At 45.7% G+C, this 14934-nt stretch overlaps 1 protein-coding gene across 2 annotated transcripts in view; it reads left to right on the top strand.

The window, feature by feature from the left end:
• The window catches only part of LOC127056985 (uncharacterized), a 29204-nt gene extending 18913 nt beyond the window's left edge, over positions 1 to 10291 (top strand). For both annotated transcript variants that reach the window (XM_050965516.1, XM_050965515.1), the window contains 4 exons: positions 2774 to 2952; positions 4497 to 4641; positions 6577 to 6707; positions 8758 to 10291. In XM_050965516.1, the coding sequence (XP_050821473.1) occupies positions 2774 to 2952; positions 4497 to 4641; positions 6577 to 6707; positions 8758 to 9684 (1382 nt within the window). In that variant the 3' untranslated portion in view covers positions 9685 to 10291. The remainder of the gene's footprint in view (positions 1 to 2773; positions 2953 to 4496; positions 4642 to 6576; positions 6708 to 8757) is intronic.
• Positions 10292 to 14934: the final 4643 nt, after the last annotated feature.

Here is a 14934-nt window from a genome sequence, read left to right as displayed (position 1 = left end):
CACCCATGATAGCAGCAGACAGTACAGAATGACAGATAATCATCATTTTATTGCCAATTTACAATGGCAACAGACAGTACAGAACAACTGATAACAGTCTCTGCTATTATGCAAAAGCAATGAATGCTGCTGTGTAGCACTGCAGTAACGCCTCTGTCAGCGGCATCCAGTACACATATGGTGACAGTAAAAAAAAAAAAAAGCTGAACGGGCTCCATGGTTGCCATGCTATGGCGTCTGCCAGGGCAATCCAGGGAAAAAGAGCGCAAAATGATTGTCTGCCGTTGCTTTCCCGGAGGAAGGAATGACTGATGACATTTACCCAGAACCACCCGCAACAATGATTTTTGCCCCATCAGGCACTGGGATCTCAACCCAGAATTCCAAGGGGCGGGGGAGACTGCGGGAACTTTGGGATAGCTATGGAATAGCTACCCACAGTGCAACACTCCAGATATCGACGCTAGCCTCGGACCATGGACGCACACTGCTGAATTAATGTGCTTAGTGTGGCCGCGTGCACTCGACTTTATACAATCTTTTTTACAAAACCGGTTTATGTAAAATCAGACTAATCCCATAGTGTAGACGTACCCTGAGACGCATACTGAGCTTTGACAGTGGTGCAAGGGAGTGTGAGATGGAGAGCTAGATTCATTTCCCTTTCAGTGGTGCTGGGTTGAACTATCCAGATCAAACCAAAGCTAAAAGCAGAGAGGGAGCTATGGAGACTGGATCTTCTGCGGGCCACACAGTCCTTCCAGGTGATGTGTGGAATAGCCCAGGATGGAATAACAGTATTAAGTCCTAGGTAGGATGGAACAGAATAGCACAGAATAGTCAGGGATTGGATTTCTCCTATAGGAGCATTTGCTCAGGACAAGGCTAGGGTTCATTGGTGGAGCAATGGAGGTACTGAATAATGACCCTGACTGAATAAATTCTCCTCTTGCTCCCAGGCTGAGGATTTGTGACTGGCACAGTGAATGAACACAAAGATGGAATTCTAGAGACAATTCAAATTTTTCTATTGCAAAAGGCTAGGGTTAGGGTTAGGGTTAGTCCAATTGAAAATAGCTTTTTGATGAACTGACAGTTTTTTGCAGACATTTCTAGTTTGGGATTATCAGTTTTTTGACCAAAACCTGAAAAAAAAATCAGTGAAAGTGGGGGAAAACATCAATTTCACTGAAATGATTCCCCGGGGCAAAAATAATTTCCTAAGCAACTCTACTGAAATCCCGTCATCCCCGGATCTGGGTGTCTCTTCAGGATTGAGCAGTCCTGAAAACCAAGTCCCATCTCAGGTCTCTATGTGCAGCCAGAGCATGCGCCTTAGCTCTACTTGAAGGTTTATTTCATACTATAACTCCAAGTCTGAGTTGTAGAGTCCTGCTGGGAAAAGCCAGCCCATCTGGCTCTTGACATAAAATGTGCTCAACCTTTCTGCCCAACAAGGCTATGAGCAACAGCAGTGATCTCCAACCTTTTTACACCCAAGATAACTTTTGAATCTAAGGGCAACCCAGAATTTACCCCGCCCCTTTCCCAAGGCCCTGCCCCTTCCCCAAAGCCCCGTCTTGCTATCTCCATCCCTCCTGCTCTGTTACTTGTTCTCCCCCTCCCTCACTCATTTTCACCGGGCTGGGGTAAGTGGTGCAGGCTCTGGGCGGGGGCTGAGGGGTTCGCAGTGTGGGAGGGGGCTCTGGGTGCCTGACCAGGGGCCTGGGGTGCAGGAGGTGGTGAGGGATGCAAGCTCTAGGAGGGAGTTTGGGTGCAGGAGGGGGATCCAGGCTGTTGCAGAATGTTGGGGTACAGGGTGCCGGCCCTGGGAGAGGGCTCTGGACTGGGGCAGAGTGTTGGGGTGCAGGAGGGGGCACAGGGTGCTGGCTCTGGGATGGGGATCAGGGCTGGTGCTTGAGGTGCAGGAGGGGGTTTGGGGTGCAGAAGGGGATATGGGGTGCTGGTTCTGGGATAGGGATCAGTGCTGGGGGTTGGGATGCAGGAGGGGATACAGGGTGCTGGCGCTGGGAAGGAGTTCAGGCCTGGGGCACAGCCTTGGGGTGCAGGAGAGGGTACAAGGTGCTCGCAATGGGAGGGGGCTCAGGGTGGGACTTGGGGTGCAGGAGGGGGTTCGGGTGCAGGAGGAAATATGGGATGCTGGCTCTGGGAGGGGGCTCAGGGCTGGGGGTTGAGGTGCGGCCACTTCTGGGAGCAGTATGAGGCTGGGGTAGGCAGGGAGTCTGCCTTAGTGGCAGCCCCACTGCACTGCCCGGAGATTGCGATTGACTGGGAGATCCTCTAGGACCACTTGGTGACCACTGAGCTACAGAGTTCTGGTGGAATATTCGAAAATTCCTTGGACACTTAAATTCCTTGGACTTTCAGGCTGCCTAGAGGCTGCAGTAGGCTTAATGAGGCCTGAGATGAGTGCAATCTGAGAAGCACAGAGCAGGTTGGCAGGAAACAGGTGCTAATGGGAAGAAGTGAGGTTTTTTACCCACAAAAGCTTATACCCAAATAAATCTGTTAGTTTTTAAGGTGCCACCAGACTCCTTGTTCTTTTAATAGGTGGTAGTCAACTGAAAATTTGTGACAGTTTCTGTAGCTTCCAGACGTGGCATATGTCACCACCAGACAGCACTACTGCCAGACCTACCATGAGAGAGGATGAAGTTACCAAACTCTAGACAGGAATCTACAAAAAGAAGATAATCAGTTCTAAGAAAACAAGTAGCCTGACAGTTATGCCTTTTCTCTTTGATTTTCACAGCGATTGTGGGTCCCCCTATCCTGACTCTTATACTGGTGAATGAGAATCTGACCGTAATTCTGTCCATGCCACTCACCCCTTATCGCAGGAGAAATGGCACTTACAAGTCAGTCCAGAAAGTGCTCCCGAACTGGAAGTACCGAATCAGCCTTTCCGAAAAGGGTGTTCATATCAACAACGTAAGCAACAACATTCACCGTATGTTGGGAGGAGAGGAGGTTACACACTTCTGTGTGATGTGAGGATGGGCAGAGTGGTGGGTGATATCAGATATTGTGCTGGGTGACCCTCACAGGGGCAGAGGTTTGGTTTGGTTTGGTTTGGATAGAAGAATGTCCAAGTTTGGATGCTTATTTGAGCTTCCTGAGTCAGCAATATTGAGTTGGAAATCTTATGGGATCAGGATTACTGGTCCTTCAACTTCTGATCCCAGCAGGCACCCTTCCTAGTGATGGTTTGGTACCTCTGGTTTTGGGACCCAGATGTTTGGAGATGGGCAAGAAACTATTCTTGTGGACGTTTCAAAAGGGATTGTTTGTTTCTAGAACTGGGTTCTAGCAAAGGCTTGAGGATAGGGGTGGTTTCTTATTTTTCCAAACTAGTTCACCCATACCTAATCAGGAGATGGAGAGAGAACTCTTGTAAGTGAAGGGCAGAGAGACTGGAATGCCTCAGAAGCCATTAGATGGCATGTGTAAAGGGGGAAGACATCAAGAACAGAAATGCAGACAGAACTATGGATTAGGTATGGAAAGTACTTATTAGACGTGATTAAAGACCCTTGAGTGATGTGGTTACATAATTTGCACTGGAACTAGCTGACAGGTAGCTGCAGAGAGCAAATGCAGAGGCAGGAAAGGTCCAGAGAAAGGCAATGAAGAGAGACTGACAGAGCAAGAGTAGTTAAGTCAGAAAAGCTGTGGAAGAGAGGATGTGACAGAGATATATATAAAGTAATCAATGGGACTGGTAAATCAGACACTTCTATTTTCTCTTTCTCCTAATGCAAAGGAGACACTAAGTGACATGAAAAGACAGCAAGTTTCAAACTGACATAAAGAAATGGTTTTTTTGCATAATGAACCTGTCGGATTCCTTGACACGGGAAACTGAAACTAACAGCTCAACAGCATTCCGGAAAGCATTAGACATTGGGCTACTGTGTTCATGGATAAGAAAAATGACTGAAATTACGTTAGCTAAGATAAAAATGCACATGGGATATTAACCTGCATACACCAGCCACTACCTATTTCTTCAAAGGAAGAAACTGATCCCACAGCCATGTTATTGCAGAATTATTCATTGAGGAGGTTTTAGACCAGGGATGGGCAAACTTTTTGGCCTAAGGGCCACATCAGGAACTAGAAATTGTATGGTGGGCTTTGAATGCTCACAAAATTGGGGTTGGGGTGCGGGAGGTGGTGTGGGCTCTGGGGTGGGGCTGAGGGTGAGGAGTTTGGGGTGTAGGAGGGTGCTCTGAGCTAGGATCAAGGGGTTTGGAGAGCAGGAGGGGGATCAGGGCTGGGGCAGGGGGTTGGGGCATGGGGAGAGGCTCAGGGGGTGCAGGGTCCGAGCGGCGCTTACCTCAAGTGGCTCCCGGAAGCAGTGGCATGTCCCTTTTCCCGCTCCTATGTCACGAGGGTGACATGAGTGAATTTTTGCTCCATGGTGCAGTTGTGAGGCAGATGCTGTCATGGCAATGTCTCCATCTTTCCATAAGGTGTCCTTTCAGCCAGAGGGCAAGAAAACTTCGCACACATTTGAGTATCTGAAACCAAATACCGATTATTGTGTCACAGCCCGTGTGGTCAGAGAGCAAAGCAAGGTATCTGTGCAATGTATCAAGACTCCAGACAGTCCAGCAGGTAAGACAGCTCCAGGGCAGTGCCACTGCTGTATTCCCTGTTCAGACTTCTGGTTTAGATTTGGGGATGGATTGACTGGTCAGGGCCTTGGCCATCAAGGACAACAGAGACAGAGAGTTGAGTCTGTGAGAGGAGGGTGACCTGATAGGCTGTGTGATTGTATTTGTCGAATCTGCAGAGCCCCATGAGCATAGAGAGTCATTGCTCCCACGGTGTAACATGGCTGGAGGTTTGCTAAGCATTCCAAACCATGTTGTTTCTAAGGGTAGCCATTTAGAGATGATAAGGAGTTAACTACTGATGGCATGTTGTGCCCCTCTTATCTGGATTGCAAATAGCACTCAGGTGCTAACATCCTCCCACCCACCCTGTAATATGTCTGGCCATTGACCAAGACCCAGCTGTGGGCATGTTCCGGTAGGAGAACAAATAGAATAATAGAATATCAGGGTTGGAAGGGATCTCAGGAGGTCATCTAGTCCAACTCCCTGCTCAAAAAAGGACCAGTCCCCAGCTAAATCATCCCAACCAGGGCTTTGTCAAGCCTCACCTTAAAAACCTCTGAGGAAGGAGATTCTACCACCTCCTTAGGTAACCCATTCCAGTGCTTCACCACCCTCCTAGTGAAAAAGTTTTTCATAATATTCAACCTAAACTTCCCACACTACAACTTGAGACCATTACTCCTTGTTCTGTCATCTGGTACCACTGAGAACTGTCTAGATCCATCCTCTTTGGAGCCCCCTTTCAGGTAGTTGAAAGCAGCTATTAAATCCCCCCTCATTCTTCTCTTCTGCAAGCTAAACAATCCCAGTTCCCTCAGCCTCTCCTCAGAAGTCATGTGCTCCAGCCCCCTAATCATTTTTTTTGCCCTCCGCTGGACTTTTTCCAATTTTTCCACATCCTTCTTGTAGTGTGGGGCCCAAAACTGGACACAGTACTCCAGATGAGGCCTCACCAATGTCAAATAGAGGGGAATGATCACGACCCTCGATCTGCTGGCAATGCCCCTACTTATACAGCCCAAAATGCTGTTAGCCTTCTTGGCAACAAGGGCACACTGTTGACTCAGATCCAGGTTCTCATCCACTGTAACCCCTAGGTCCTTTTCTGCAGAACTGCTGCCTAGCCATTCGGTCCCCAGTCTGTAGCAGTGAATGGGATTCTTCCATCCTAAGTGCAGGACTCTGCACTTGTCCTTGTTGAACCTCATCAGATTTCTTTTGGTTCAATCCTCTAATTTGTCTAGGTCCCTCTGTATCCTATCCCTACCCTCCAGCATATCTACTGGATTGGTCCTGCTTTGAACAGGGGGTTTGACTAGATGATCTACTGAGGTCCCTTCCAACCCTAATAATCTATGATTCTATGATTCCACTTATCTCAGTTTAGTGTCATCAGAAAACTTGCTGAGGGTGCAGTCCACACCATCCTCTAGCAAAGGAGACCAAAGTCTGCATGATGCAAGAGTGACTTGCAGGCTCCAAAAGGAGCACAGCTGTCATGAAGGATTTGCCAATGGCTCAGCCACTACAGCTGCTTCATACCAGTGGCCCTTGTTGGAGATGGGGTAGGAGGCACACTTTGCTACATCTGCTTAGAGAACCTGGACATTAGTGGACTAGTACAAGTCCAGGGTTAAAATAATGAGGAGCAGGGGGAGTACAGTTCTCCGTCTCCCCTCATTCTTCACAACCCGCCTCCTCTAGCCCCCCGTGGTGCAGCAAGGGCACCCTTTCAGTCAGTGACCATGCCCCAGCTGGCTAATGAGGGGGTGCAGAGTAGCACCTCCTTTGGTGTAAGTGACGGGGGTAACACACTGCTTGGTAAGACACCCATGTGGTGTGTAGCAGTCCGAGTGATCAGGACCCTAAAGGTGAGTCAGTGTGAGCATTTCTCCCTCCCCCTGCTTGAATTGTTCTTAATTCTTTTCAGATTTACTCTGGGACCTTGTTCTTGTTCTGGTTGCTCTCCTTGTGCTGCTTCTGCTGAGTGCCGTTGGCTTCTATTTCCTCAAGCTCTACATGTATTCAAGTGTCTCGAAAATGCCCTTCCCCAAAACACTGGTGAGTGAGCAACAACTCCTGTCAAGCGTCAGTAAATGGCACTGTATTGTTACAGTGCTGAAGCCATGCAACAGTTAGACTGGGCACTGTCTGGACATCCCAAGCCCTCTAATTCTTACAGAGCATGCCTCCTGTTCTGGAACTGACAGCTCTTGGGTCGCTCTGCTGGGCTGTGAATTCACACGGATACGTTTGGTAGGGATGAACAGTGATTGACGAGGGAATCGTTGAGTGAATGAAATACCTAACGGAGAGCACTGTAGGAAGTTTTGGGAATGAGATAAGAGGGGAAGAATGGAGAATAACAAAGAGAGTGGAGCTGAGATCTTTTCTAAGTAGGGCTGTCAATTAATCACAGTTAACTCAAGCGATTAACTCAAAACAAATTAACTCATGTAAAAAAGTTAATCACGATTAATCACAGTTTTAATCACACTGTTAAATAATAAAATACCAACTGAAATTTATTATAAATATTTTGGATGTTTTTTCTACATTTTCAAATATATATTGATTTCAGTTGCAACACACAATACCAAGTGTACAGTGCTCACTTTATATTATTATTCTTGATTACAAATATTTTCACTGTAAAAAGATAAACAAAAGAAATACTATTTTTTCAATTCACCTCATACAAGTACTGTAGTGTAATCTCTTTATCATGAAAGTGCAATTTACAAAGCTAGATTTTTTTGTTACATAACTGCACTCAAAAACAAAACAGTGTAAAACTTTAAAGCTTACAATTCGCTCAGTCCTACTTCTTGTTCAGACAATCACTAAAACAAACAAGTTTGTTTACATTTACAGGAGGTAATGCTGCCTGATACTTATTTACAATGTCACCTGAAAGTGAGAACAGGTGTTTGCATGGCACTGTTGCAGCTGGCATTTCAAGGTACTTACGTGCCAGATATGCTAAACATTTGTATGCTTCTTCATGCTTTGGTTTGAAGACTGCACTATAAAATCATGACTAGTGTAGAGAAAGTGAATAAGGAAGTGTTATTCACCCCTTCACATAACACAAGAACCAGAGGTCACCCAATGAAACTAATAGACAGCAGGTTTATAACAAACAAAAAGAAGTACTTCTTCACAACGCACAGTCAACCTGTGGAACTTATTGCCAGGGGATATTGTGAAGGCCAAGATTATAATGGGGTTCAAAAAAAGAATTAGTAAGTTCATGGAGGATAGATCCATCAGTGGCTATTAGCCAGGATGGGCAGGGATGCAACCCCATGCTCTTGGTGTGCCTTAGCCTCTGACTGCCAGAAGCTGGAACTGGACATAGGTGTAGTTTGACTTCTATATTGTGGGGGGCAGCTCCAACCAGACAATAGGGCCTGGCATGGGGGGCAAATTCCGCATCTGCCCCGAGGCTTGCAGTTGGGAGAGCAATCCCCCCCCGGCCCGCTCCTCAAACTGCACCCATGCTGGATGAAAGGGATGGATCACTCGATAATTGCCCTGTTCTGAACATTCCCTCTGAAGCACCTGGCACTGGCCACTGTCAGAAGACAGGACACGGGACTAGATGAACCATTGGTGTGACCCAGTATGGCCGTTCTTACATTATGTTAGTGATGAGAGTGGTGTAAATGACTAGGCAGGAAGACAGTTTCACCCATGCCTCGTTTTGAGACAGTCCCTTACAGAGGGTAGTGTCAGATTGTTTTCCTATTCCCTGCCAGTTTACGTACTGGAAGTTATTGTTGCAGTCATTTGTTTATGCTGGAAAGTAGAGTTTTTCAGCTGAAACTGATACATGTGTAGTAACTAGGAACAGGGGAATGGTAATGAATTGCTGTGGCCATTGCTGGTGCCAACCATGAGAGAATCACTTTAGCAAACAAACCACTCCAGAAGGTTTCTCTTGTGGTTTATGATTTCACTGGGCAGTTCCTCATGGGATTATTCCCTTCTCCACAGTTGGAGGTACTGTAGTTTATTCATGTGTTGAAGAGCATGTCTGTGGTGCTCATTGCCATCATATGTTGTCTCTGTTATTGCTTTGTACTGATTAGTTGTTCATTTTTGGCAGGCTATTCTGAATGAAGAGCTAAATGTGAACCTCTGGAACAAGTCACTTGCCTATGACCTCGAGGGTGCCTCTGTCACTCTAATCTCAGTGGCTGGGCTTGACTGCAATGGTAACTCCCCAGTGGAGCAAGAAAGACTCCAAATCCAGCTACTTTCGGAAGGCTGCCAGGCCTGGAAGGAGGAAGGTTACTGTGCCAATGGGTTTGGCCCAGGTTACTGTGAAAACATGGTCTCTTCCAGTTCCTTGGGCCAGCTGGAGTTTGCTGGCACTGTAGACCCAGAAGCCCCCTTGTCATCAGCAGGACAGATGAAGGATGGATATGCAGGTGAAGGGAACTACAGTACTGCTCTGGAGGCCCAGCTTCCCCTGGGCCAGTTGGTGTTTTCTGAGCAGCTATCTCCAGTGTCAGCAGCGCTGGCCAAAGATGGTTATATGAGTGACAGGGGCTACCAGACTTGCTCAGAGATTCGGATTCCTCGACACCTCCAGATTTATTGCAAGTGCTTATCTCCAGTATCAGAAACCTGCAGTCTTTCACCACCAACCTGCAGCCTCAGGGACCTTAAAAAGAACACTGATGGCAAGAGAAGAGGGTGGCCACCCGTGGACTGGGCTGATATTCCTCTCAGCTCTGTGAAACTGAAGGTTAATGAAGAAACACAAAACCACCTTGCTCCTTTTCCCAGGCACTTGTACAGTCACACTGCTGATAAGACAATGAAGGACAGCAAAAAAGACTTGGCAAGGCTGGGTCAGAGTGATGTAGAACAGCAGGAGTACCTACCTGTGAGCCGAGAGCAGCATGGCCTCCCAGAGCGCACAGAGCTTAGTGATGACCCCAGTGGGGAGCCGTACCCAAAGGCTGATGACACTAAGATCATGACTTTCTATAGCTATGAATTACACCCTCAAGTGCTTGTCCTGTAGCTAATGATGCTGGAGCTGGGAAGAAGACATTAGTGTACAGGGAGATTTCCTATATGTTTATCCAAGTGCAGGGGGTCTGATTCTGGACTCACTTGTAGTGGTGTGAATCAAGATTGACTCCACTGAAGTGTTATATACATAAAACCAGTAAGATCAGACTCTGGAATTGGGCTGAAAAAACCCTAGCTCCAAATCCATAAACCTTCACCCCTGAACAGCAGCCCCTCAGTTGGAAGTGCACTGCCCCGGGTGATTGGATTTGGCCATGTGGCCAGTAGAGATAGTTTGACCTGTGAATTTAGGTACAGCCTTTTGATTCAGGCCCACCTGCAATAGAAACCAGTGGAAGCTTATGGTTTTAACTGAGTTTTAGTGTGAGTTTGTGGTCCATCTGAACCTGAAACTTAAGGAAGACATAAGGTATGTGAAACCCACACAAAGCAAAAACAAGGGAAAGGCTCTGAGTGGTTCCTGAGACCTGATCGAATCACGTTTCTCATACAGCTTTAGTGACAGACAAACTGAGGGGGTGACTTTCTCTCTAGTAAATGTATATATCTGACATGAAGCTGGAAACATTGAATGTATTTTGTAAGTATCTCTTTCTTAGAACACTAATTTATTATGGAAATGTCTCTCTTTCATGCTCTGTCTTCTGCGTCACGCAAGATCAGTCCAGCTTTGCATGCATTACACAAAGCTACGATATGCGGCAGCAAATGTATGAGAAATATACTAGGAAAATTGGGGGTTTCCCTATGGGGAAAGGGAGCCACTTGCTTTTCAGAACCTGCTTTGTGTGTTACCATCACCTGTGAAAAGATAGTTGTTTCAGTAACTGTTTTATAATAATAGTTGGTTGGTTTTTATTCCCTTCCCTCCTCCAGAATTTTTGGGGTATTTTTGGGTTAGAGTAATGGGTTCTGTTATGATTTTTTGCTAACTATCTGATCTGCTTCTAGGTTGCACTCCAGATTAGATACATGGGGTGAAATCCTTGCTCCACTGATGTCAGATTTCACCCATGCTGTATGCAATATGAACGCTGATAGATTGTAAGCCCTGGAGCATAGTAAGGAGATACCTGTTAACTCCAGGCTGGTGGTGGTGGGGGATCCAAGAATGACCTGTGGAAGAAGGGGGCAGGGTAGAAATGGTATCAGAGAACAGAGGAGAAAGAGAAATCCTGGCTGTCCTGCGTTTTGTTGATGCCCTTGTTTTGATGAGAGTTTGGTGACTGATGCATGACTCTTCCCCAATATTTGAGGTGACAAAAGCGCATTCCTTCTCTGTAACCTTCTGTAGGGGCTTTGGGTGAAAACACCATCTTAGCCTTAGGCACAGGGGCATTCCCAAAATGGTATATTAATTGATTCATCATCCCTTTCTCTGGCTTTCTCTTCTGTGCTGTCTGCCCCTTTCTCTTTGAAAGCCCTTTGTTCACAGATGAACAAATGGCACCTGACTATGTGGTTGGAATGCCCTTATCCACTGATCTCCACATGCATTGATACCAGGCCTCATTTTGTTCTGAAATCGGGGGCTAGCTGATGCATCTGAAAAACATATTGCACCACAGTGTAATTTTTCTGGCATGTGAGATCTTGAAGGCAGGGAAAGGGGGCTACCCAAAGGGGTTCTTCCTGACTCATATCAGAAACAGGAGATGAAGTCATCAAGCACTTTACCTTCCCCTGCCAGGTTTTCACAGCACTTCCACCAGCAAGTACGAGACGTGGGGCTCATATTCTGGAAGTGAATTGTGTTTGGGACATGTGCTACGCATGATATCTCAGGTGAGAGTCTCAAAGAGACCTAAAGGAATCCTTTTCCTAAAGAGACCTAAAGGAATCCATTTCCTTTAGACCCCATTGAAAATCCCACCCCCATGGTGTCATGGTTTCCTAAGGCTACATCTGCACTGAAACCCCCCACCCCGGCAGCAGCGAGTAGGGGGATGCGAGAAGGAGTCATCCACATAGGAGGGAAATACCAAAGAAACCTACTACAATAGCATTTAACTTCAAAAAGGGGAACTGCACAACAGTGAGGAAGCTAGTTAAATGGAAAATAAAAGGAACTCTCACAAGAGTGAAATACTTGCAAGCTGCAGGGAAACTTTAAAAACACCATAATAGAAGTTCAAACTAAATGTATACCTCAAATAAACAAAAAAGTATGAGAACCAAAAAAAAAAATGCCACCAGGGCTAAACCACAGAATAAAAAAGCGAAGTCAAATCCTACTGAGAAAAAGAGAAAGCAGCATAAATTCTGGCAAGTCAAGTTTAAAACTATAATTAGGCCAAAAATATTCAAAGAGCAACTAGGAAAAGAAACAAAAACTGACAGCATTTTTTTTAGTACTTCAGAAGCAGGAAGCTTGCCAGACAATCAGTAGAGCCACTGGACAACTGAGATGCTAAAGGATCACTCAAGGAAGACAAGCTTGTTGCCAAGAAGCTAAATGAATTCTTTGCATCAGTCCTCACTGCAGAGGAGGTGAGGGAGATTCCCATATCTGAGCTATTCTTTTTATACAACAAATCAGAGGAACTATCGTAGACTGAGGTGTCAGTAGAGGAGGTTTTGGAACAAATTAATAAATTAAACAATACTAAGTCACCAGGACCAGACTGGATTCACCCGAGTTCTAAAGGAATTCAAATGTGAAATTGTAGAACTACTAACTGTAGTATGTAACCTATTGTTTAAATCAGTCTCCATACCAGATTACTGGCAGACCCTAACATGATGCCGATTTTTTTTTAAATGCTTCAGAGGCAATCCTGGCAACTACAGGCTGATAAGCCTAACTTCATGACCAGGCAAATGAATTGAAATTATAGTAAACAACAGAATTATCAGACACACAGATTAACATCATTTGTTAGGGAAGAGTGAACATGGCCTTTGTAAAGGAAAAATCATGCCTCATCAATCTATTCAAATTCCTTGAGGGGATCAGCAAACATGTGGACAAGTGAATATAGTGAACTTGAATTTTCAGAAAGCCTTTAACAAGGTCCTCACCAAAGGCTCTCAAGCAAAGTAAGCAGTCATGGGATAAGACAGGAGGACCTCTCATTGATCAGTAACTGGTTAAAAGATAAGAAACAAAGGATAGTAATAAATGGTCAGTTTTCAGAATGGAAAGAGGTAAATAACGGGGTTCCCCACATATCTGTACAGGTACTAGCGCTGTTCAACAGATTCATAAATGATGTGGAAAAAGGGCTAAAGATTGATATGACCAAGTTTGCAGAGGCTATTAAATTAATCAAGATAGTTAAATCCAAAGCAGACTGTGAAGAGTTAAAAAGGAATCTTACAGAACTAGATGACTAGACAAGCATATGGCAGATGAAATTTAGTGTTGATAAATGTGAAGTAATGCACTTTGGAAAACATAATCCCAACTATACATACAAAATGATGGACTCTAAGTTAGCTGTTACCACTCAAGAAGGAGACTTTGGTGTCATCATGGATAGTTCTCTGAAAACATCCTTTCAGTGTGCAGCAGCAGTCAAAAAAGCTAACAGAACGTTAGGAACCATTAGGAAAGGGGTAGAAAATAAGACAGAAAATATCTAAATGCCACTATATAAATCCATGATATGCCCACATCTTGAATACTGTGTGCAGTTCTGGTGGCACCATCTCAAAAAAAGATTTATTAGAATTTGGAAAAAAGTACAGAGAAGGGCAATAAAAATGTTTAGGGGTATAGAACAGCTTCCATATGAGGAGAGATTAAAAAGACTGTGACTTTGCAGTTTGAAAAGAGGCAATTAAGGATATGATAGAGGTCTATGAAATCATGACTAGTGTGAAGAAAGTGAGTAAGGAAGTGTTATTTACCCCTTCACATAACACAAGAGCCAGGGCTCACCCAATGAAATTTAATAGGGAGCAGGTTTAAAACAAACATAAGGAAGTACTTCTTCTCACAACCTGTGGGACTCATTGCTGGGGGGGTGTTGGGAAGTCCAAAACTATAACAGGATTCAAAAAAGAATTAGATAACTTTGTGGAGGATAAGTCTGTCACTGGCTGTTAGCCAAGATAGTCAGGGGTGCAACCCCATGCTCTGGGTATCTCTAAGCCAGCAATAGTCAATAGACAGACCATGGGCCAAATCCAAACCACTAGACAGGGCTGCCCGGGGGGGGGGAAAGTGGGGGAAATTTGCTCCAGGCCCCGGGCCCTGCAGGGGCCCCTACAAGAGTCTTTCGGGGCCCCTGGAGTGGGGTCCTTCACACGCTCCGGGGGCCCTGGAAAACTCTTGCGGGGCCTGGGCAATTCAGCGGCGGGAGGTCCTTCTGCCCTGGGACCCGCCGCCAAAGTGCTGGGTCTTCGGCAGCGGGGACCCCCCGCCACTGAAGACCCCAGGGCCCCTGAATCCTCTGGGTGGCTCTGCCACCAGATGCTTTTGAATGGATCCCAAAATCTTTTTATTTACTTATTGCCATTGTTATTTTTTTTAATTATTTTCTCTGGAGCCTGGATCTTGATTATACTTTGATCAAGAAATTTAGACCTTGATAAAATATAATTGACTATCCCTGCACTAAGCCTCTGACTGCTAGAAGCTGGGACTGGAGGATGAAGTGGATCACTCAATAATTGCCCTGTTAAATCCCTCTGAAGCACCTGGCATTGTGCACTGTCAGAAACATGCTACTGGGCTAGATGGACCATTGATCTGACCCAGTATGTCCGTTCTTATGTTCTTGAGTCTGTAAGTACGGGCTAACTGACTCAGGTTTGCACTGTGGGGTTAAAAAGAGAAGCATGTAGACATTCCTGCTTGGGCTCTGAGACCCAGTGAGGGAGGAGGATCTCAAAACCCTGTCTCCAGCCCAAGTGGGAACATCTACCCTGCTTTTTTTAGCCCCATAGCTTAAGCCTGTCATCCCAGGCTCTCAAATTCGCTGCCGCATAGTATGTTCTTTGGTGGGGTATTTTCGTAGTGTAGGTGTACCTTAAGTGATTAATAAGCACTGAGCCACACATAAGAATGCCATTGGTTTGGTAGCTGGTGATGCCTCTGTGGAGGGGTTCTGCCCCTGTGTGCAGAGTGGATTACCTGTGAAATATAGCATATTGCGAAGAATAGAAGTGCATAGGAAAAGCCATATTGGCCAGACCTATGGTCCCTCCACTCAAGTATCCTTTTTCCAACAGTCACCAATGCTGGATGCTTCATAGATTCAACAAGTCCAAGGCCAGAAGGGCCCACTGAGAT

Source organism: Gopherus flavomarginatus, chromosome 8 (genome assembly GCF_025201925.1).
Source record: "Gopherus flavomarginatus isolate rGopFla2 chromosome 8, rGopFla2.mat.asm, whole genome shotgun sequence".
Classification (NCBI taxonomy): domain Eukaryota; kingdom Metazoa; phylum Chordata; order Testudines; family Testudinidae; genus Gopherus; species Gopherus flavomarginatus.
This window is presented reverse-complemented; position numbering and strand designations above follow the sequence as displayed.